This window comes from Lasioglossum baleicum, chromosome 8 (genome assembly GCF_051020765.1).
Source record: "Lasioglossum baleicum chromosome 8, iyLasBale1, whole genome shotgun sequence".
NCBI lineage: Eukaryota > Metazoa > Arthropoda > Insecta > Hymenoptera > Halictidae > Lasioglossum > Lasioglossum baleicum.
This window is the reverse complement of record NC_134936.1, coordinates 10,889,139-10,910,306: the sequence shown is the minus strand read 5'-3', so window position 1 is coordinate 10,910,306 and position 21,168 is coordinate 10,889,139. Positions and strand designations below refer to the sequence as shown.

Genomic DNA, 21,168 nt, shown 5'->3' with positions numbered 1-21,168 from the left:
ATTACAGGAATATGAAACTTTAAATATTCTTTTAGTGATTTTTCTATTTTTAATAAACGTTGAACGTGTATTTCAATAAATCCAATCTGTAAATAACTAAATGTACACTGCATTCGTATTCAAATTCAGCATAACAAAACAAAATCAGCCATATTCTGCATTCTAAACTGTACTGAGAACACGATGTAATAAAACGAAGTCAAAACATAATGTAAATTTTCTACTGACACGGAAGCATAGTGAATAGTAATAGACATAGACTTTACGTAATGGCAAGCTTCGGTATTCATAACATAATTTGTTGATTATGTGTCAATCGTATATGGATTACCAGTTTGTGATAACATAAAACTTATTTGTTTATCATCTGAAATTTGATTTCAAATAATGTTTGGTGCAAGGTTCTTTCCACGTTTATCAAGTTTGTGTTGTTTTTACTAAGCTATGGATCTTTCAAGTCTGTGATAGCGTGATCACATTGTATCTTCATATATGTAACCAATTCAACTGCACACGGTTATCAAGTAAATTATATCGATCGCATAAGAGAAGCGTGGTGACTATTTAGTTAAATTTTTCTAAAAAAACAGATGCGTGTCACCAAACTTTATTTTGAAGAATAAAGTACACTGCAAATTTCGATGTTGACTTTGATGTTAATTCTTCTCCCCTGTGCACAGTGCTAATATATTAGGGTAAATAAACAACAATTATCGTTATTTCGATGCAGTAGAATGCATACGAAAATAAGTCAGAGGTGGAAAAGCTGTTGGAAGTCCATGTAAATCATAACAACACACATTTGTTTATTTTTTGACAATTACTACATATTGACATCTTTTAACAATGTATTGTTGACAAACGCACGAATGTATTGTAGAGAAAGCAATACTTTGGACATCTTGAAGAAATATTTTATGTTGGGTAAATATTGATAGTAAGTTTATAGCTTTTCAATGCTATATATGCAGAGCATTGGATTTTAATTTCATAAATTCAATGTTAACTAATCTCAAAGTTTTCACGTATAATTTACTTTTCTGATATATTACAGTTAAACTTATTATCAACAGAGTAATGGGCTAAAAATGAAGCTTTATAAGTTAATGGTACATCAAAAAACCTTTAGCGAAGAAGACCTGATAATTAATCCGAAAGATCATCCTGGTATAAAATTTGGAGATGTGGTCGAAATTTATCAACCAGAGGTTGAATTCAGTCGTCTGCTGCTGCAAGTCACATGTTTTAAAGAAGACCTACAAGGACGTGAGGCGATTAGCGTGGAGAATATTATAGCAACAATGTTCCAATTAAGAACATTCGGAGATGTCTATATGAACGTTGTAAATCCAGATGATGTAGCTTTAGATTCTATCGAACTTACTTTCAAAGATCAATATTTGGGGCGTAGTGAAATGTGGAGGCTGAAAAATAGCTTGGTAGATCATTTTACTTACTTCCAGATATAGGTATAGATGTGTTAATAATTCATAGAAACTTTCATTAGGTCAATACTTGCGTGTACATGAACAAGAAAATCGAATTCTGCGGAGGTAGCATAAGATGTCAAGTGTACGAGATGTGGTCGCAAGGAGACCGGGTTGCCTGTGGTGTTATAAATAATGATACTAAGGTTTTTATCTTCACATAAAAAACTTTAAATATGTATAAAGCAGTAGGTTCAAGAAACTGTGCTTTTAGGTGGTATTTCGTTCTTCAACAAGCATGGTATACCTCTTCATCCAAATGAGTTCTGAAATGTGGGACTTTGATATCCACGGTGATCTGTACTTTGAAAAAGCAGTTAATGGTTTCTTAGCTGATTTATTTCAAAAATGGAAGAAAAATGGCAGCAATCACGAAGTAACAATAGTTCTATTTTCAAGAACATTTTATAATGCCACTAGTTTGGAGGAATTTCCAAATCATATGCGCGAATGTTTACAACACGATTATAGAGGAAGATTTTATGAGGATTTCTATAGGGTGGTTGTACAAAACGAACGATTCGAAGATTGGAGCAATGTATTAGTGCAATTGCGGAAGCTGTTTACAGATTATCAAAAAATTGTTTTAGAGTACCATCAAAAGCCAGGTGATGTTATACCAAAAGCAGTGAATTCAACGGCAGCACAAGGAAATTTTTTAGAAGTCTTAAATATGTCATTAAATGGTAATATAATCGTGTAATTATGATATTAAGTTTCCATATATCATTCATAATCTGATTCTCTTGCAGTGTTTGAGAAACATTACTTAGATCGTAGTTTCGATAGAACTGGTCAATTGTCAGTGGTAATCACACCTGGTGTAGGTGTTTTCGAAGTTGATAGAGAGTTGACAAACGTTACAAAACAAAGAATTATCGATAACGGAGTCGGTAGCGACCTGGTGTGCGTTGGAGAACAACCATTACACGCAGTTCCTTTATTAAAGGTATATCCGATATATTGGAACATTATTATTGGCATAATAATAATATTACACTACATATACTTTTAGTTTCATAATAAGGATACGTCTGTAAATGCACCAGACGACTACAGCATGCCACACTGGATTAATCTCAGCTTCTACTCAACAAATAAAAAGATTCCTTACTCAACGTTCATACCTCGCATAAAACTTCCTCAAAGGGTGTCGAAACAATCATCGCTAGAAAATGGAAAATTGCAATGTAAAAATAAGCTTCTACAAGAAGATCCCAGAGAATGTTTACACAATAGTTTATTCGACTATGATGCATATGACGCACAAGTGTTTCAATTACCCTCTGTACACACTTCCAGGTACAATATAAGTACATGTTAACATTGTTCAACGTTTACTAATGAAATACTGAAGATTAACATTTTATGTGAGTAGCCTGCAACGAGTTACGACCAGAACCAAGAAGACTAGTGTTGCTAGTATGGAAACGCATAATAATGCACATATATTGAAACTTTTAAAAAGAAAAATGTCTGATCCTGACATTCATCATCCACCGCCTGAATTGCATTCTACTCCAATAGTTGCAACAAGAAGTGCAGCGATTTCAATACCCCATAGAACCGACGACATCACCAGTAGCGAATCGAATGGAGAAGTTAATGGTATGCGTTCGAAATATTTATTCATGGACATACAACTTCCGAAAATAATGTTTACTTTCTATTAAATATGAATTTACTTTAAATTCTATAGAATCAAGAATATCGATTAAAAGCGATTTAACAGATTCAGAAATATCGCCACCCTTTAGACCAGTTGTTGGTAGTGCAGGGAGTCCAACAAACGCAATATCTCAACCAACAAGTATCATTAGACCCAGTAGGGCACTTATCAACCCTTTCGACCCTTCCCATGTTACGATAAAACTTACTAGTAACAGAAGGAGGTGGACACATATTTTTCCAAAAGGTAGAAAACAGATAAGTGGGTGAACTGTGACTGTAGCTATTTAAATAAATTAAACTAATGTCATAGGACCAACGGGTGTGCTAATACAACAACATCATTATCAAGCTGTGCCAGCACAAATGTGTTCACAACCTCAGTGTGATGCCTTTTCTACTGTAAGTGGATCACCAATGGAACATACTGAGATCCCCAATGCAAATCAATTCCACGATCGTTAGTATTTTATTTTGGTTACATATATCGTAAATCATTAGAAAGTGATTACACTATCTTTTTATAGATGCTAAAAGTAAACCACAAAAATTAAATCTGTCTTTGTCGAGCAATGATAAGGGTGGAAACCCAATATCTTCCACAGGAAATAAATCTTTGACATTGTTATGGGGTGCCACTGGTGAACAGGAGTGGACACCAGCATTAACTACAGGTTTGCATATGTTCATTCGATAAGAATATTATAAGGCGGATAGATTAGCAAACAATATTATATAATTCATCCAAAATAACAATACTAGCCATGTTATTATTCACAAGTTATCATGGAACGAGTTTACAGTTTGAGGAAAGAATTTTGAAACAGTTTTCGATCACATAAGCACTGAAATTTTGCAATGCATAATATTATTTATATTTTGGTTGAGCTATTATCGTATTAGCAAATGCGAAAAATACCAGCTCTTAAAAATTAAGTTTCCTACTGACGATTAATACTTTAAAAAAACTGACTAATGTATTGTGATGAACTATATTTTAAAGAATGAAAATAGTTGGTGTATACTTTAAAAGGAAGTTATTCTTGTCATGTATGTATATTGAATATATGTTTGGTACACGATCATGTAATCATCATGCATAAGAAGTATTTTCATTCTTAGATGTAATCATGTTTATTTTTCGATATCATTGATCATTTATATGAATAATGTTAAATTTATTTCCATGCTATGGTACGTCTTATTGGGATGCAACACTGGACGCATTGACGCGTGTGTGATGTACAACTATGATGTCACATTATACAGCAATCATAGGTTAGCGTCCATACGTTATTGGGGGTTGATTCGGTTATGGTACACATTTATTTTTAGGGCCTTGAAATTATAGGTGTTTTGTTCTTTATTTGCTGAAGTTCTTATCAGTCTTCTGTGCATGTATTCTCCACCAGACACCAAAAAGTTCTAGTTTCAAAGTAGTTTGTTTACGTAGTCTGTTGGACATTACAAATATACAGGGTGAATCACGAGAAACAAAATGCATAAATATCTCTGCTCGGAAATGAAGATGGAAGAACAATATATAAAATGATGTTTATTATAATGTGAATGATTTTTTGTTAGTTTACTTTCAAGGTCACTTGAAGGTCATTGATATATTTGTTAAAATAAGATCTGTATTTTTTATTTTATAGTTATGACGATTTAATATCGATGATCTACAAATGACCTCAAAAATGTTGTCAAACAAAAAATTTGTTAGTTCCTTTGAACAATATAACTTTTACTTTAGGGATGCTTAGGTGTTTTGTTTTTAGCGATTCGTTCTGTGTACATATTATTATTGTCATTATTATTATGTGTACACCTACTTGAAAGATTTTGATTACTTTTCATTTCTGTTTATTTTGTACCTTCACACTGTTTGAGATTTCCATTTGTTTTTCACGAAGTCGTTTCTATTCTAGATCTTGCACATACTTCAAATATTCTTTCATCTGCTTTATACTCCTTTCACTTTATCATACAGCTTTAATCCTTACATTTTCTTTGTTATGAATAATGTGTCTCTGTAGTATGTATTATCTCGTAGCATTAAAAACTAATAATTAGATAGTAATTGACTTCTGTATTAGCTTAGCACATGCTCCTCTCTATGTAGACTGTAATTTGGTTGCACCAACTATGCATAAATCTGTATATACAATATACTTAATTTAATACTGTATTTTGTAAGTTCCATACAGTTTTTTTTTATGCTTCATAGTATGAACCTGTGTTGTTCATTATGTTGAAGATCTATCGGATTATATTACAATTAATATATTTTGCATTGCATGTTTAAGTAATATTAGTAGCACTTTTAATAATGCACTAATGGAATTACTTTGACACACACATACGTCCCTATTCAATGTTATATACGGACATTTATAATATCTACTATTTTCTACTAATTCAAAACTAACGTATGTATTTCTACCTTATAAATTGAATTTTAGGTGTCGATTGGAAATCACTGACAATTCCAGCATGTTTACCTATTACCACAGATTATTTCCCAGACAAAAGGAGTTTGCAAAATGATTATGTTGTCTCAGATTACAATCTCCTGCCAGATGATGTTAATACCGATTTTGCACAGCAGCGGGCGATATATAAAAAGCCTTTAACAACTGCAGAGGTGTTTAAAGAGCTTGTGTCGCAACGGTTAGCGCAGGTACTCGTTACAATAATTTGATCATGACTTCAAACGTAAACTCTTTTGCACACATTTCAATTGTATTTACCAATGTGGGCAAACATTTTTTTTTAAGGGTTTCCAATTGATTATCCTACCCACAAATAACAAAAATCAAAGTAATACACCTGGTAGTGCAGTCCCAGCAATAAGTACTGTAATGCGCGGTCGGCAAACCGAATCAGAGCCCAAGGAAGAGTATTTGTTAAGTATTGGTAGAATTTTTCATAAGATATCTTTATTTGATAACAGTATAACTGTTACGAGATATCGGCCAAGGTAAATAATCCCCTTAAGTTGACAATACAAATTTTATTATAAGAATTAGTACGAAATTAACAGAACATATTTTTATCATTTGCATTCGCAGGCATCCATATCCACCGTTTAATATTCATTATCGTTATCGATTTCATGCACCGCATCACGATACATACGAAGTATCGTGGGTGTCTTTTACGACAGAAAAATTAGAAAATTATAATTGGAATTATCTGGATCATTATATTTGTACAAGGGGTCACACCGATTTTGCTTTAGTGGAGGTATGTATAATTGATCTCATTGTCAGTGAAACACATAAAAATTAAAATAAAGTTATTAAGTATTGCAATTGAAAATTTACAGGCTCTTAAATACTGGAGATTTCGTGTATTTCTATTGCCTTTGCATAATACGGTGACCCGAAAATTTTTAGAAGGATCGTCGAGATGTGATATATACACACCTCTCACCACTACAGATCAAGTTTCCCTAATGGATGGGTTTCTGCGGTTTATTGAATTGTGGCCCAACAAAATACGACGTCAAAATCCCAACAAAAACTGGGTAATTGTTTTGGAATAACTATTTGATAATATAGTCTAACTGTTCCACTCGTAGGAACTGGTAAATTATTACAAATTATTGGGTTTTTATGTAGGTAAACAAGATTTTAAATGGATAATCCTTTTTTAGTGTCCGATAAAAGGTGCCTTGACATTATTTTCTATTTAAATGATGAAATGATTTTGTTCGACAATATTATTATTACTATCATCATATCACGCTACATTATCGCACTCTGAAATTGGATGTCGCATGCCTGATGTACAACGCCTAATTAATGCAATTTATTTAAATGCTTTCGTTTTATTTTTGAGTACCGTATTTGTTATTTAGTATGTATTATTTTGAATTGATATCAAAAACTTGTTATCTCACAAGTACGTGTGCAAAAGTATCGTCACAGTGTCACTTTTTGATATTTAGTGTGGTCCTACATGGTGCACTAGATAAGTAGGACACATAACAAATAGTAACACGCCGTCTACTATAAGTATGAGACGAGAAGAGCACGATTTTCATTTTGTTCAGCTTTGGTGGTATTCAAGTAATACTAGAGATAACACTCTCGAGATAAATGAATTTTTATTTGAAATTAACTATTTTTATTTGGTATAACTTTGTTTGGAATAATATTACCATAGAGTGAGTTGCCAATGCCGAAATTACACGATTACACGAAATATATACACATAACAGTAGGCTCAAATAGGCTAGTGGAATGTTTAGTATAGGGAGGGGTATTTAGCATGATATGTTTCAGAACCCTTCGACTCTAGGTGGTGTTCCCCCAAGAGATCCTGCCTCCCATTTGACCAGACGCAGGCACAGCACGAGCCTGATAGTCCTCACTAACCAGGTATATCCTCGCATCCTGTAGCCTCAATATGCTGAACCAGGTGTCAATGACATCACTCTATTTTAGGCTTCAAGCTACACTCTGCCTTCTTGGCAATTTAGGAATAATTTCGAATTCTTAGTGTCTTTTATTCTCTGCGTCAACACCATTCAATCTGTTCTTCGGAAAAGCATTCAACTATAACTAAATCGAAACACTTCATTTTATAGAATTTTACAGGTGTTCACATTATTACGAGCCAGCGTTTTTCTTGCAAATAATAAGTTTATTTACTATTTGATATTTGTTAATTGCAAGAAAAACGCTAGTTAGTAATACCATAAACAAACTGTACAATACAAGATATTTCAGACAGCTTACACAACATAATCTCACGAACGAATGCAACCATGCCTGTTATATGCCTCGAATGCGCACATGATTTAGCAAGCTTTTATGTAATGCAAATTGTTGTATAATTTATTTCTTTTATTTTTCATAATTTAATACTCCTCTCTTAATATAATATTAACGATTATATCATTACAGTTAAACAAACCAGATATACATCTTCATGATCACAAAGCTTTCTCATACATTTACAGTTACCCGTACTCTTCATCATGCTTTTCAGACCAGTCTAGTTGGCAGCTCTCCCTTCAGGGAGCGACTCGGAAGCAATCGTCTACCAGAGAAACCAAGACCAAGGTTTGAACAAGCTTAAATTGACGATTTCAGCATTTGTTGCTTTGTGCAGATGTTATGGTATAGCCTGCAGTATATCTATTTTTTTGTGATGGTGGACCATTGCAATTCTTTAATGTTTGATGGTTTTTTTCATTTTGCTTGTTTTGCTTGGTGCTACATGCATTCGACTGTTAAACAGAATTCCTTTTTTAATAGGTACGTAGCTATCGATTCATCTTCGACCAGACATCGTTTTTTATACTTCTAGAAAGCTATATTATATAGCATCTTCGACAATACAGTGTCAGTTGAGTTCATAGTAAATTGAACAATGCAATTTTGCGTATACAAACTATTATAAGTGTACCTTTTTTTAATATATGCATACACACAGACACACATCTTTTTACAATTTGCACATCTGCATGTTTTATCGAGAGATGGGGGATAAGAGGATCTGTTTATATGCAGTTTTAGTACACTTGTCATGCAGTGTTAAGTATGATACCATACACTGTGCTTAAGAATGACACATGCTTACATTATGGTGATAATGGTACTTGTAAGACACACTATTTCTGAAAGGGATGTGATCGGGACAGAGAAAAGGCTGTACTTGTAAATGTTTGAAAAATCTTTGTACATACATAGTACCCTTTCTGTATCTTTCAGCTGCTTCTATCTTTCTTTTCATCATTTAGTTAATATAAGATACAGAGTATTTGTAACGGTTTGTTTCAAACTTGGAGAAAGGTATCGTTGTGGTGAATGTTCAAAATAAATGAATAAAGTTTTGCAAGATACGAATGCTCTGTAGAGTAGAGAATATTGGTAGTGAGTGAGGGAGTGACGGGGTTCTCTGTACAGGAGAGGCATGTAGTGAATACCGCTGCGACTGCCCGCACGTGCCTCGACACTCCTCGCCACGTGCCAAACAGGTTGGTTTTACTTTTTTAATTTCAACTATAAAACTGAATATACGCTATGAACGGCTGGATATGTATGTACACATCACGCGTGTCTACTGCATTTTTTTCTATTTTATTTATGACTATAACAGACTCTTACAAAATCTATCAATAATTTAAAAGAAAATATAGTACAATAAAAATGATTATTCTCAATTTTTAATTGTTAGATAACATCTAATTTTTTCGACAATCATCATTTATATCCTGTGAGTGAAAGTATCCCTCACAGTTGAAGTAGCATCATGTATGATTATTTATCTCAAAAGCTATAAATTGTAGAGAAAGAAAAAGAATTGTTTTAATACTGTGTCATACAATCATTGATACAAGATTCTGTTACAATGATGGTTTGAAATCAATGCAACGATGTGCACAAGCAAAGAAATTTTGTGGCTTTTCATATGGCTTAATTTTTCAGTCACTCTATCTCTTATCCTTCTTGCACCTTTTGAACCATGGGAATATTTTGTAACCTTATTTTCCTATCGTTATCAGGTCAGGCTCTAAAGTAATGGACAGAGGTCGAATCTCACCAGCTAGTGAAGCTGTATTACCTCTTTCGCTTGAACAACAGCAAGACCATTTTGAGTCTAACGAAGATAGGTAGAATGAATGATGAACCTGTCTAACTATTTACATACGTAATTACCCCCTCGTGATTAATATATTAATATTATTGATAGTGTAAATATGGAGCTGATGAAGATAAAGAATACCGCGCCGAATAATGAAATTCTTGAAGCAATGAAACATCCGCAATCCGGAGTAGGATTCCTCACGCAACATCCATCGCTACCAAGTCAAACATTTGTTAGCGCGGACGCTGTGCAGTGGTTGAATAATCGTATAGAAGGTGGAGTGACAGTGGAAGGCGCAATTAACATTATGAATGTAAGAAAATTCTCCTTGCACCAGTTTACCTGGCCGAAGGTCGTTTATGATCGAACTAGTTCTAATTGCATCTTCTGGTCCAGGGCATGATTCAAGACAAGTTGATCTGCCACGCTTCTGGTGATTTTTCCAAACCGTTCATTTTAGGATTTTATCTGTACCACGTGGTGCAAGATAAGGAAAATCAAAGGGGTAAGAAGAACTACTTTTCGAACATTGTATAAAAGCTTACAGATAATCATGTGTACAACATTTTCATTTTGAAGCAACAGATTATTTTTCACCTACCGGTGATTTGCAAAGCTTCGAGAACGAATGGGTGGAAGTAGAAATAAAGGCACCAAAGAGTTGGTGTGAACCTACTTCCATGGGAACCTTCCCAACGATATCTTCGCCGATAAATATACCCAGTTGTGATACAGTCGACGAGTCAAATGTGCCACCGTTCCTCAAAGACGATTTGGATTTGATAGACTGTGTGCAGGACACAGAATGGCGAGGTAAGTTGAAGTAATACTTTATAATACACCATTATTTTATTTCTGGTTTCTTACACGTTGTCTACTGTCTTGTAGCTCCACCGTACAAGCACACTCATTTAGATATCGATATAAATAATAAGAGCGACAGAATCGAATGGGGTCATTTGAGGTACCAGTCCGTCTACAAAGTGGACCATTCTTATGAGCTTGTAGTACAATGGGTAGCATCGTCTGGCAGCATAGTTGCTGACCTTGTAATAATATAATTAATCATATTCTACGTATGTACTGGGCTGAATTAATCATTAACACTAGGTTTACGGGGCGCGTTCTAATATTTCTAATTTACAATTATTGAGATTATCGTTATTTTCATAAAGTAATGTGTGTGTAAAATTAGTGTTCCGTAAACCTAATGCTAAGCAAAATAATTATCATTGCTTATATTTTAAATGCTTAAGGCATCTAAGTGTCTTAATTCGACCCTGTCTACACACTATACGAAGTGAAGCTTCATGTGGCACTGATAACAAATTTGATTTTGAAAAGATTTTCGTATGGCAACGAAAGGCTCAAACGTGTGGGATTCAAATGGTCCCTATTCCCAGTGATCTACTAGCGCTGCCATTCACTTTGAAAAGCGATCCTTTGAGAGGGCCTATATTTATACCGCTCAACACAGAATGTCTTGTGACAAATAAACAACCTCTTTTCGAAGGTTTGTTATTATAATATATAATATTTACAGAAGATTATGTATCACGATACTAAATAGATTAAGATGTTGATTGCAGAATTTGGAGAAGAGACCTACGCACAACGACTATTTCTGTTCCAAGAAACGATTGTACAGAGATTCGGCTTTATTCCATGTCTCATAGAGAGTACAGAAAATGATCACCAATACGTGCACATGACTGGCAACGCATTTATACTTATTCCTTCCACAACGAACACAAGGTTTCGTCCTAGAACGTCTACGAACGTCGTGAGACGAAATACAGGACAAAAAGGGTATCCAGTTCATCCTGATCAGCCTAGTCCGCACGAGGCTTATATTACGAGACATGTTAGTGGGAAAAATAAAAATGATTACAGCATGGACAGAAGGGTAAGTAAGTTGTATGTTTTGGAAAGAAATGGAGGAAACAGTTTCGTCTTTTATAGATTGGATTTCTTTGGTCATGGAATCACATGGTCAGTCGAAAATGGAAGTCGTCATCGACGCTAGCCGGCGATGAATTATTTCAGAAGAAACTCATTCAAGATTTTAGACATTTTTGTTCGAATGGAGATAATAGACTGAAGCACTTCTGGGAATGTTGTTGGGAAATCAAAGAAAAGTCAGGCACACGAACGTTTTAAAACATGGAGTATTAAATAGGTACTATCTCATGGGCTTACACTTTTGTTACAGCAATGAAAGAATTTATTTTTGCCATAATCGATTGTGTGTCTCTCTTATAAATTATTGAAGAATTCTTTTAAATTGTAACATATATTTGTGATACAATTAATGGTGATCATTATTATTAAGATGATAAAGAAAGTATGTACAAATCGAAAATATTTGGTAATATTTGAAGGAGCAGTTGTAAATGAATTTAAAAAAGCGTTGTTTGTAATATACATTTGCGAGTTTACTTTAGTTTGCGTAAGGCACATGTTGTTTTTACGAAACTAGTAATAATAAATTTATAATTTTTGTTACTCATCCATGTATTTATATTTCGAACACGGTTATATTGTAGTAAGAGAAATTTTTTTACACGTCATATATGGTAGTAATAAAAATTTTTACACGCCTCAGTGTTAATAAATGAAAAGAAATATCGCAACATTTACATATCTCCACGGATGTAACGTGTTGTACGAAATTCAGATATAACTACATTTTAGTCTCAATTTAAAAAAAGAACATTGAAATTATCAATTGATAATATATTAATTCACATGTACAAAATAATTATATATTAATGCATTATATTACTAATATTTTAATTTCTTTGAATTCCAACACACTAGTAATTGTAACCTAATGGAACTTATTTTTAACGTGAAATTATGCAACATGTTATTTGCAGGTTTTCAAATAAAACGTAGAATTATTGTGTTGCACATTTGTAAATACTAAAGTGTAATTATATTTAAATAATCGACAATTAATGCAAATATTTGTACCTTGGTTTTAAGTGACGTATACGTACCTATTCTCTTTAAAAACCTGCTCTAGAGGGTGGTGTTGCGAAATATTTTTTATTTCTCCTCATAAATGTTCGACTGCAACAGTTACAAAAAAAAAACATAAAATATATATCAAGCAATTGCTTAAATAGGAAATAAAACAAAACACGTACCTAGAAGCAAGAGGAGTATTAAAGAAGCCGCGAGATGTACTACGTTTGAGTAAAGACTCCGTGGATGGTGTATGCCTTAATTCGCCGTTTTTGTGAGTAGCAACGTTATGTAAATTTTCAGGATTCACGAAATTTGCCCAATAATCTGAGGGGATTTTCAACAGATTTTCAACTATCTGTAAAAATGTTAATACGTTTTAACTTTCATTTCGAACCTTCTATCACGCTGAGAAACCTACCGCAACTTGATTTCTGGTCTCTGTGAGTAAAGAATTTGGCGACGGGTTCTGACAACTATAACCAACCAGAGTGGGTCCGAAAACTTTGGCAAGATTACTTATAGGCATTTTGCATTCCGGACTGCTCGATACTCTTTGTAAATGTAATACTAGGAAAGCAAGTGTATCTCTGTTAGGCTGAGGTAATTCCGAAATCGCCTGATACAAAGCAGCGTCAGCGTCCTGTTTATCAGTAATAGTAGTGGCTCGAACAAAGTCAGCCCATAATCCTACAGTAATTAACGGCTCCCGTAAAGACCTGGTAATAAGAGGTGTGACGATAAATGCTTCCCCTTATGTTTATTAACTTCTGACAACATACCTGAGAAAATCTTTAAGGGTAGAGCATATGGTGGCTATATCGACTTCAGAAACGTTTGGAGCACCTTTGCCTTTGAGGAACTTCTCTTTCAGACATTTTACTTCTGTCGAACCACCATTTACTCTGTACAGTCCTTGTTCACCCATCCCTCTTAGTTCCACTTCATTGATACAATGAACAACCAATGACGGTACCATTGGTGGAATCATAGGAGTATAATCTGCTATTGTTCCCTAGTAAAAATGGTAATGATCATAGTATTTCGTATATCATTATATAAATTAATCTTTTGTAAGCAAAGAACTCACTGAAGTGCCACGTAAAGTAGGTGTATTTCCAGTAGGTATACATGGTAATGGTACCAAATCTTTACATTCTGTGTGAGCTGTTGCTTTACAGTCTCTGCACTTTAGAGCAACTTTACCGAAACGAATTCTGAAATGTTGTTTGTTAGAAATGTCCGAGTTATTTATTTAAATTGAATTACGGTGGTTTTTATTAGATATTGGTACCTTTTATCACAGGGTATGCAAATTTCTGGCTTAATTACTGTTTTAGCTATAAAACTATGACCCCTAGCACATTTCGTATTTAGAGTATATCCTCCTATATTCGGACTAGGTTTAAAATGACTTTCAGAGTCCGAACCCGATGTAAGGATATCAGCTTTCGGCGCAGATGGCTGTAATAGAATATTTTAAATAAGAAATATATGTATTGTATATACAAAAATTCACGAGTATCCTGTGCGAAGAATTTTGACTCACCATAGCATTTATCTGTACATTATTTGTGTTAACAGGCGTTAATTTTGATTTACTGCGATCACCGCTCTTGCGCCTTTTAGATGAACTGTGTAGTGAACCCTGTGGATCTGCATTTTCGTTCCCTGGTATAGCCTCGATTACAGAAGATGCAGTGATAGCACCTTCCTTGGGCATAACTACAGTAGTTGTAGCTACTATTCTATCAGACGAGTTTAGTTCTGCAACTTTCTGCAAAGCACTACGGCGTTTCTTTGCAGAATATTCACCACTAGGTCTATGCTCTTTCCATTCACGTTTCTTTTGACCTTGTTGAATAAGTACACTATTATCTAAGTCATCTTCTGACTTTGAAAAGCAACTTAAGTCACTTAATATGGAGCCAGTGGAGTCCAGCTCTGCTATAGTATTCAATCTGAAATACCAGTTGTTCAGTATCCAAAGATAAATGAATCTGTGCTTAAACAATATAAACTTACTTATCATTTTGCTGTAAATCTTTGATATGCATGTTACTATGACGCCCATTCAATGTGGTATTATTTAGGAATTGTAACTTCTCTCTGGTTTCATCGTTTATATTTCTTCCACCATCATTGAATAAAAGATCCCTAGCCATAGCAATTTGTTTTTCCTATAGGTAAATGAATAATTAAATCATACCACTAAACAATCATAACTAGACTGCAGACTTGTATGCAAAATAATTGTTTGTGTCAATGGCAAGGTACTGTGGCCAAGTAAATATTAAATTCTTCCTCTAATAATTTTATATTTTAAATGCATAAAATCCACAGTCTAATCATAACTTTCATCGGAGTATGTTATCTACCAATGAGTTTCTCTGCTCCTCAACACCCCGTCTCTTTCGTTTCTCTTCGTCTAGAAGTCTCCTGGCATGACTTAATTTGCGATCTAAATCTGCTGCTTCTTGGTGAGCTTTCTCCAAAGCTGAATGGAGACGCTGACATTCTTGTATGGACGCCAGCCATTTTTGTCTCATCTCTTCTTGATTTATCGCAAATTGTAAAAAGTCTAAAAAGATGTATGCAATGCATGTTAGTTTCCCATTTAAATTGTAATGCTAACATGAAACAAGTGCTGAGTACTTTATTAAATATGAGTTCTGACGTAGTTTGTATTTAAAATCTGCATTTTCTCAGCTACATAATATAATATACGTGATAAAATACAAAATAAGCAGTCTTAAAAAATGTTAAGTACAAGTAAAGTACTAGCATTTCTATGATACAATTCATGCACACATCTTGTTCAAGCATGTTTGTACAGCTATGTGCTTATGAGCGATTACAGAGGGAAATATTAAATTCGAACCTTCGTCGCAGGCTCCATTGATGAGCACGTCCGTGCATCGCACCACTTCATCGTGACTCGCCAGCAATGACAATGATGTGGTCATCTTCGAATCGGTGTAATGTTATTCAAACAAACTTACAGTATCTTGTCATGTAAGGAAGACCACGCAACAGGTCTGCGGCAATCTTCCGACGATTAATTCACCCCTACACCAATTACACTGTCTCCAACGTCAATTCATTCATTCGTATCGTACGCGAACTCGGTGGCGCAACTCGCGAAGATCATATCCATCTCAAATTACTACTCTATCCACTAAAAATTCGATCCCAACGAACTGCCCAAGTATCGCGCCATAAAACCGTTGACATTGCACGTTGAAAACGTAACAACCGCTTCTTCAGCGATTTAAATTCGACCAATCATGGAGCAGTATCGAAGTCAAGTTCTACATAACGCCGTCAGGTGTCTTCGTCATTCAGCTAGAAGCTTGTGGATTTTCTTTTCTTTCTTCTTTCTCTAATCTTGTGAAATTGTAACTAAATTTCATTCATTCATTGTACGTTTAGGATAACGTATGAAATACAATTTACACAAACGTATGTCAAGATACTGTAAAAGACTGCCAGCCTTATAAGACATCGTGACCTCCAAAAATTTGCCGTTTTCCTACGCCCTTTATGATATATTGTGCCAGGAGTAAGAAACAAAAGGCCACCGACGAGATCTCGTCGGTGGTGAAAGTTACAGTGATCTGATATACCACATCGCTAAAAGTTCTAAATAGTGCCATAATAATGCCAAAACCAATCCTCTTTGGCCAAAACATCGTCTGAAATATGGCGAAGAATGTAACATTTAATAATAATCGATATAGTTTCGTGATAATTCGCATTCTCACCGATGCATCGCGACGAGAATCTCCTCAGTGGTCTTTTTCACCGACAAAATGTCGTCGTTGGCCTTCTGTTTCTCTGGATGGAGCCAGAATATATCCTAGAGGGCGTAAGAAATACCGACATATTCGGGCTCGCCAACTTCAGTGGTCTTTTGTACCGACGAGAATCTCCTCCGTGGTCTTTTTTACCGACGAGATCACGTCGGTGGCCTTCTGTTTCTTACTGCAGCCAGAATATATCCTAGAGGGCGTAAGAAAACACCGAATTATTTGAGTGACACGATCGTGTAAAAATATTTATTTACGATCATGGATCCATAAAAATTTCGTTGGTTAGTCAACCAGTTTGAACGGGGATTTATGGCGACTCGAAAAAATATTTCTTATCATTTTGGTGTCATTTTCTACCTTACCGGATTTACGTTTAAGAAAAATTAAACATAATCATTATTAATCATATCTAAATCTAATCCAGAATCCACGCAGAAGTAACTGAGAACTAACAAGTCTGTGCTCAGACCAAGATAGGAAATGGTTTGTCGGTAAGGTAGAAATCGACACTGAAATGATAGGAAATTTTTGTTTCGAGTCGCCAAAATTCACTTTGGGAAACATGTTTTTAATGCAAAATGAACCTATGTGCAAAATTTTAGCTGAATCCGATTTGACCGATTTTTGGAAGTTTACCCCTAAATTCAATCATTACAACCTTGAGTCCATTCCTACTTGGTGTCGCTGTACACTTAGCTTTTCTAGTCATCCTTCAAATAATTATTCATTGAAATTCCACTAATTGACATTCGTTGTAGTTCAATTCAGTAGATCAGACAAGAATCTGTAGAATTCTAATCCAACAATCTTTCAATGAAGTTCACCAGAAATGCAGTTTTTCTATATCTTTTCAATGTCCGACGAAATCATTGGCGTCTAGGTCGGAGTCACATCGTTTTAACGAAGGGTCTTTCGTTTCCATACTTGGTGGCTGGCGATAAAAAGGGTTTTATACAAGTTTTGCCGCTATCAGATCCTTTTGTCGGCGACGTGTACGCGAATTTATGGCTTCGCTTCTCCGGGGCGCACGATCTCTCTCGGTGAATTCCCTTTAGCATCACGCGTTGTGTGTCAATTCCTCTCTATGGTCATGACACTGTTCCTTACATCGTTTATCTCTCCATTTCATCACGCTTTTGTGCGAGCCATTTTATGTTCTTTTAAACAAAGTTGGTATTAACCGACCCTAAAAATGGAATGCTGGGAGAGAAACAATTAACGTAGATAAAAATGGTAAAAAATATAAAACTTCATATTTATTCTTTTACAAGGACTAGTGACTATTGATCCCACTCTGTAGTGTATGTATTATTAAATATTGAATCTTAATTCTATATTGAATTTTTTAATAGAAATCAATTTAATTTTGTTCTCGTCCCAGCAGTTAAAATCAAGATCGCTAGTAGTTTCGGTATGTCTGCATCTCGGACATTGGAAACAGCTTAATATTTTACATGTCCCGCGCGTTAGACGTCCCGACATTAATAGCATGTCCCAAAACGATCTTGATAAATTCTGCGGGCTTGTTCTTAATTACTTTGTGCATCGTTCGTTATTAAGCACGCATCAATTATCATCGAGTGGATCAGACCTGGTGAACGGCGAGAAGATGATAGGTTCCATCGCGTAAATACATCTTGCTCCAATTACACCGGGCAAGATATGTCATCTTCGTTGAATACAGACCTTAATTAGCGTAATATTAGACCGCCGTGATTTGAAGTCGAGTTGTATATCAGATAACGTCAATTTGGCATGCTTACCGACCAAGATAGCCCTCGTTAATGACAACAACCGATCATATAAATTCACCTGAACGCAATGATCGTTTGAGCACGAGTTTAGTGTTTACGATTGCATAAAGCCTAAAAAAGGAATCGCCACGTCTTGAAATGATATAGTAGAACCTTGACTAATCCTAACTAATAGAAAAGTTACCTAGCTATAATGCTAGATTAAACCCGTACCGATTTCTACAATGAATCGTGTTGTACATGCATGGCTTCAGGAGAATTTGGGGCAAATTCTTTACGAACATCCTGCACAGCTCTTTCACATCCATCGGGACATTACTGTACTCATTTCAGACCACGATTGGATCCTCGTCGACGCTTGAACGAAAGGGAACGGCGCTCGTTTCAAAGGTGGTGCACAGAGTCGAAGCGCGCGGATCCGTCAGCAAAAAACGGAACAGCTTGATTCAAGGAATCGAGGAGTTAATGAATCGCGTGGGTCCTGGTCCAAGGTACCGAGATTCGAGCCTTAAAGCCCGCAATCAATGGTCGGTCGGTCCGGTTTCTTTATTACCGCGTCCTTGGGAGCGGGCTATTAAGTTTCGGAACGCTCGCAATTCCGTCCATATACTTTCTCCACCTTTGTCCCGGACCCGGGGATCTGAATGATCGAGTCCCCGAGTGACCGGAGGTGACGAGGGGGTTAAAGACGAAGGAGGTTAGCATCAGCAGAGGATCAGAGAGCAGAACGAGTCTGGTAGGAAGCCGGGCGGAGGCTGGGTAGGAAAGCAAAAAGGGAAAAAATCAGGACACGTCGGTGTTCGAGCTACCGTAAAAGCGACCGGAGGCAGGCGAGGAGAGGGAAATCTCGCGGCTGGTCGAAAAGGAGGGCGTTGTGATAAAGTACAGGGCAAAGAAGACACAGGGTAGAGGAACGGCGCGTATGGGGTGACGAAGGGGGACCATGAGAGCATGGTCGCGCCGGTGCGAGTTTCTTATGGCGCGCTGGGACAGAAAGATCCGCCGCAAAAAAGGACCGCCCTGGCTGCGCGGACGCGCAGAATCTGCAATTATATCGCAAAAAAGGAGCTGAGTGTCCGGGACAAACTGCTTCCTGGCCCGTAAACAATGCTGCCAAATAAGTCGCCGGGCATAAATCGTTCTCGGTCGGCCCTCTCCTCGTGGCCTTCTCGATCGCACGAGCACCGAAGAGGCCTCTACCCAATCCGCACGATAAAAAGCCAATCGATCGCTAAACTCTTTATTCCGCCGCTCTGAAAGCACCCCGGTTAAGAGCGAACAGACGGGTGGCCGACCCGGGAGTTTCGAATTTACGAGTCGAGCATGCTCTAGCCGATACACAGGGTGTTTCCGAAGTCCTGGTACACGGTGGGGATTCTGCATACAGAAACAACTAGAAACGAAGGAATAACGTTTTCTCGTTCGGCCCCTCTTGTTCGAGAAAAAACGAATTTGAAAATGCGCGGCGAATCTGTACTCCAGTATTTGCATTAAGTAGAACTAGACGGTCATGACCAGACGCATCAGCCGATTCCAATCTATTAGGTGTACAGATAGTTTCAATTATACTTTCTCCCCACTCTTGTGACTTAGTGATTCTAAAATACTTCGAAAAGTCCCTTTTGCTTGTATCACGATCTCGGACACACCCTGTAGTTTCTTGCTCTCGGAGTTGAAATAGCGATCGATGTTCTGTACGATCGATCGATTCTATTAAATAATGCCCTCGGGTGAAGGTGAAGGACTATCTCGCCGAGGTCCATCCGAGGACCATTAACGCGTTGTACCACACAGCTCTCGCTTCTCGTCTGGTTTCCATGGGATTTTTATTGGATTCGCGAGGATAATTATCCTTGATAAGATGCTGCGTTTTACGATATGAAAAGTTTTACGAGCTCCCGGGACGACGGTTCAGGCACCTATTCAATTCGAAATATTCAAGTCGGAGACTGGGATGGTTTAGTGGCGGTGCCTGGTTCTGGGAGATAACAGCGAGCTGGTTGATGGTGGTGTTCGAGTTTATTTTGAGTCAGAGTATCTAAATTGTTGTATAATTACTTGGTTTTTGGCGATTAAATTAAACGAATTGCTGGTATGTTAGGGACCGTGGGAGGGCTAATGTGTCTGCAACATGTGGACGCCAAAAATGTGTTTAAAAATTGAATGGAAACCTCGAATGAAGGTCTACCTTATCTGTGTAACACATGCAACGTATACTGTGAATGGTATTGTTAATTATATAGTAATTTTAGCATTGACGTATTTACATACTGTAAATTGTGCTCTGTTATCTTTAATATCTTCCTCTCATTCCTTAACGAAGTAGACAATTACAATAAGTTGATTATGAATATTATAGGTTTCATGTGGTGATGCATCGATAACAGTTAGCGTTGCAAGATCATCCGTTTTGTTCATCAAATAGTAATACACAAGTTTTTTAGAACCTCATCACGATAAATCCCACCTCTCCAACTCGCATTATTAATGTACACATTTATCCATGCGCTTAATGGCAACATTATTCCGCCATTTGTTCGATTGAAATATACATACATCGAGGTGCGTAAATGCTGTCTCGCCCTTGGGTAAGAAGGCACGTAATGAAAGGAGGAACCTAATTAATCCGGTGGTATCGCGAACATATTCGGCCTCGGTTAGGCCAGCCCTTCCCTCGCGCATCCTCTTGGCCGTGGAAGCTCGGAGCCGAGGCGTTAACGCTTTGTACTTCGTAATTATAATGGGCCGGTTAATCTGATGGGATTAATTTTTTCCCTGGGGCTAGCCTCTCGGGACTCTCTCCTCTTCGCTCCGTTCCTCTCGATTATCGGCTCTCGGCCGATGCTCGCACCTGGTTAACGCGCTAATGAATTCCCA

The 21,168-nt window shown here is 36.5% G+C and overlaps 2 protein-coding genes across 15 annotated transcripts; one reads left to right on the top strand and one right to left on the bottom strand.

Annotated features, from left to right (window-relative positions):
* Nucleotides 1-80: 80 nt before the first annotated feature.
* Iml1 (GATOR complex protein Iml1) lies at nt 81-13,447 on the top strand. 14 transcript variants are annotated; one of them, XM_076429572.1, is made up of 26 exons: nt 81-282; nt 681-937; nt 1,055-1,439; nt 1,508-1,633; nt 1,702-2,173; nt 2,240-2,436; nt 2,503-2,789; nt 2,866-3,095; nt 3,187-3,402; nt 3,469-3,615; nt 3,683-3,829; nt 4,425-4,433; nt 5,618-5,835; nt 5,933-6,135; nt 6,227-6,401; nt 6,484-6,684; nt 7,445-7,540; nt 8,154-8,227; nt 9,673-9,780; nt 9,861-10,068; nt 10,152-10,260; nt 10,335-10,568; nt 10,644-10,804; nt 11,100-11,268; nt 11,345-11,661; nt 11,718-13,447. In XM_076429572.1, the coding sequence occupies exons 3-26, from the start codon at nt 1,089-1,091 to the stop codon at nt 11,913-11,915; spliced, it is 4,653 nt and encodes a 1,550-aa protein (XP_076285687.1). In that variant the 5' UTR covers nt 81-282; nt 681-937; nt 1,055-1,088; the 3' UTR covers nt 11,916-13,447. The 14 variants fall into 14 exon arrangements, with proteins under 14 accessions (XP_076285687.1, XP_076285691.1, XP_076285685.1 ...); XM_076429573.1 differs by having other exon boundaries at nt 82-246; XM_076429583.1 differs by having other exon boundaries at nt 190-211; nt 881-924; nt 1,130-1,439.
* Tum (Rac GTPase activating protein tumbleweed) lies at nt 11,746-16,572 on the bottom strand. The gene is made up of 11 exons (XM_076429586.1): nt 16,490-16,572; nt 15,607-16,420; nt 15,104-15,306; nt 14,751-14,905; nt 14,275-14,686; nt 14,020-14,189; nt 13,816-13,942; nt 13,508-13,740; nt 13,147-13,444; nt 12,908-13,083; nt 11,746-12,830 (listed from the first exon to the last, which is right to left on the bottom strand). The coding sequence occupies exons 2-11, from the start codon at nt 15,689-15,691 to the stop codon at nt 12,767-12,769; spliced, it is 1,923 nt and encodes a 640-aa protein (XP_076285701.1). The 5' UTR covers nt 15,692-16,420; nt 16,490-16,572; the 3' UTR covers nt 11,746-12,766.
* Between the last annotated feature and the right edge of the window lie 4,596 nt (nt 16,573-21,168).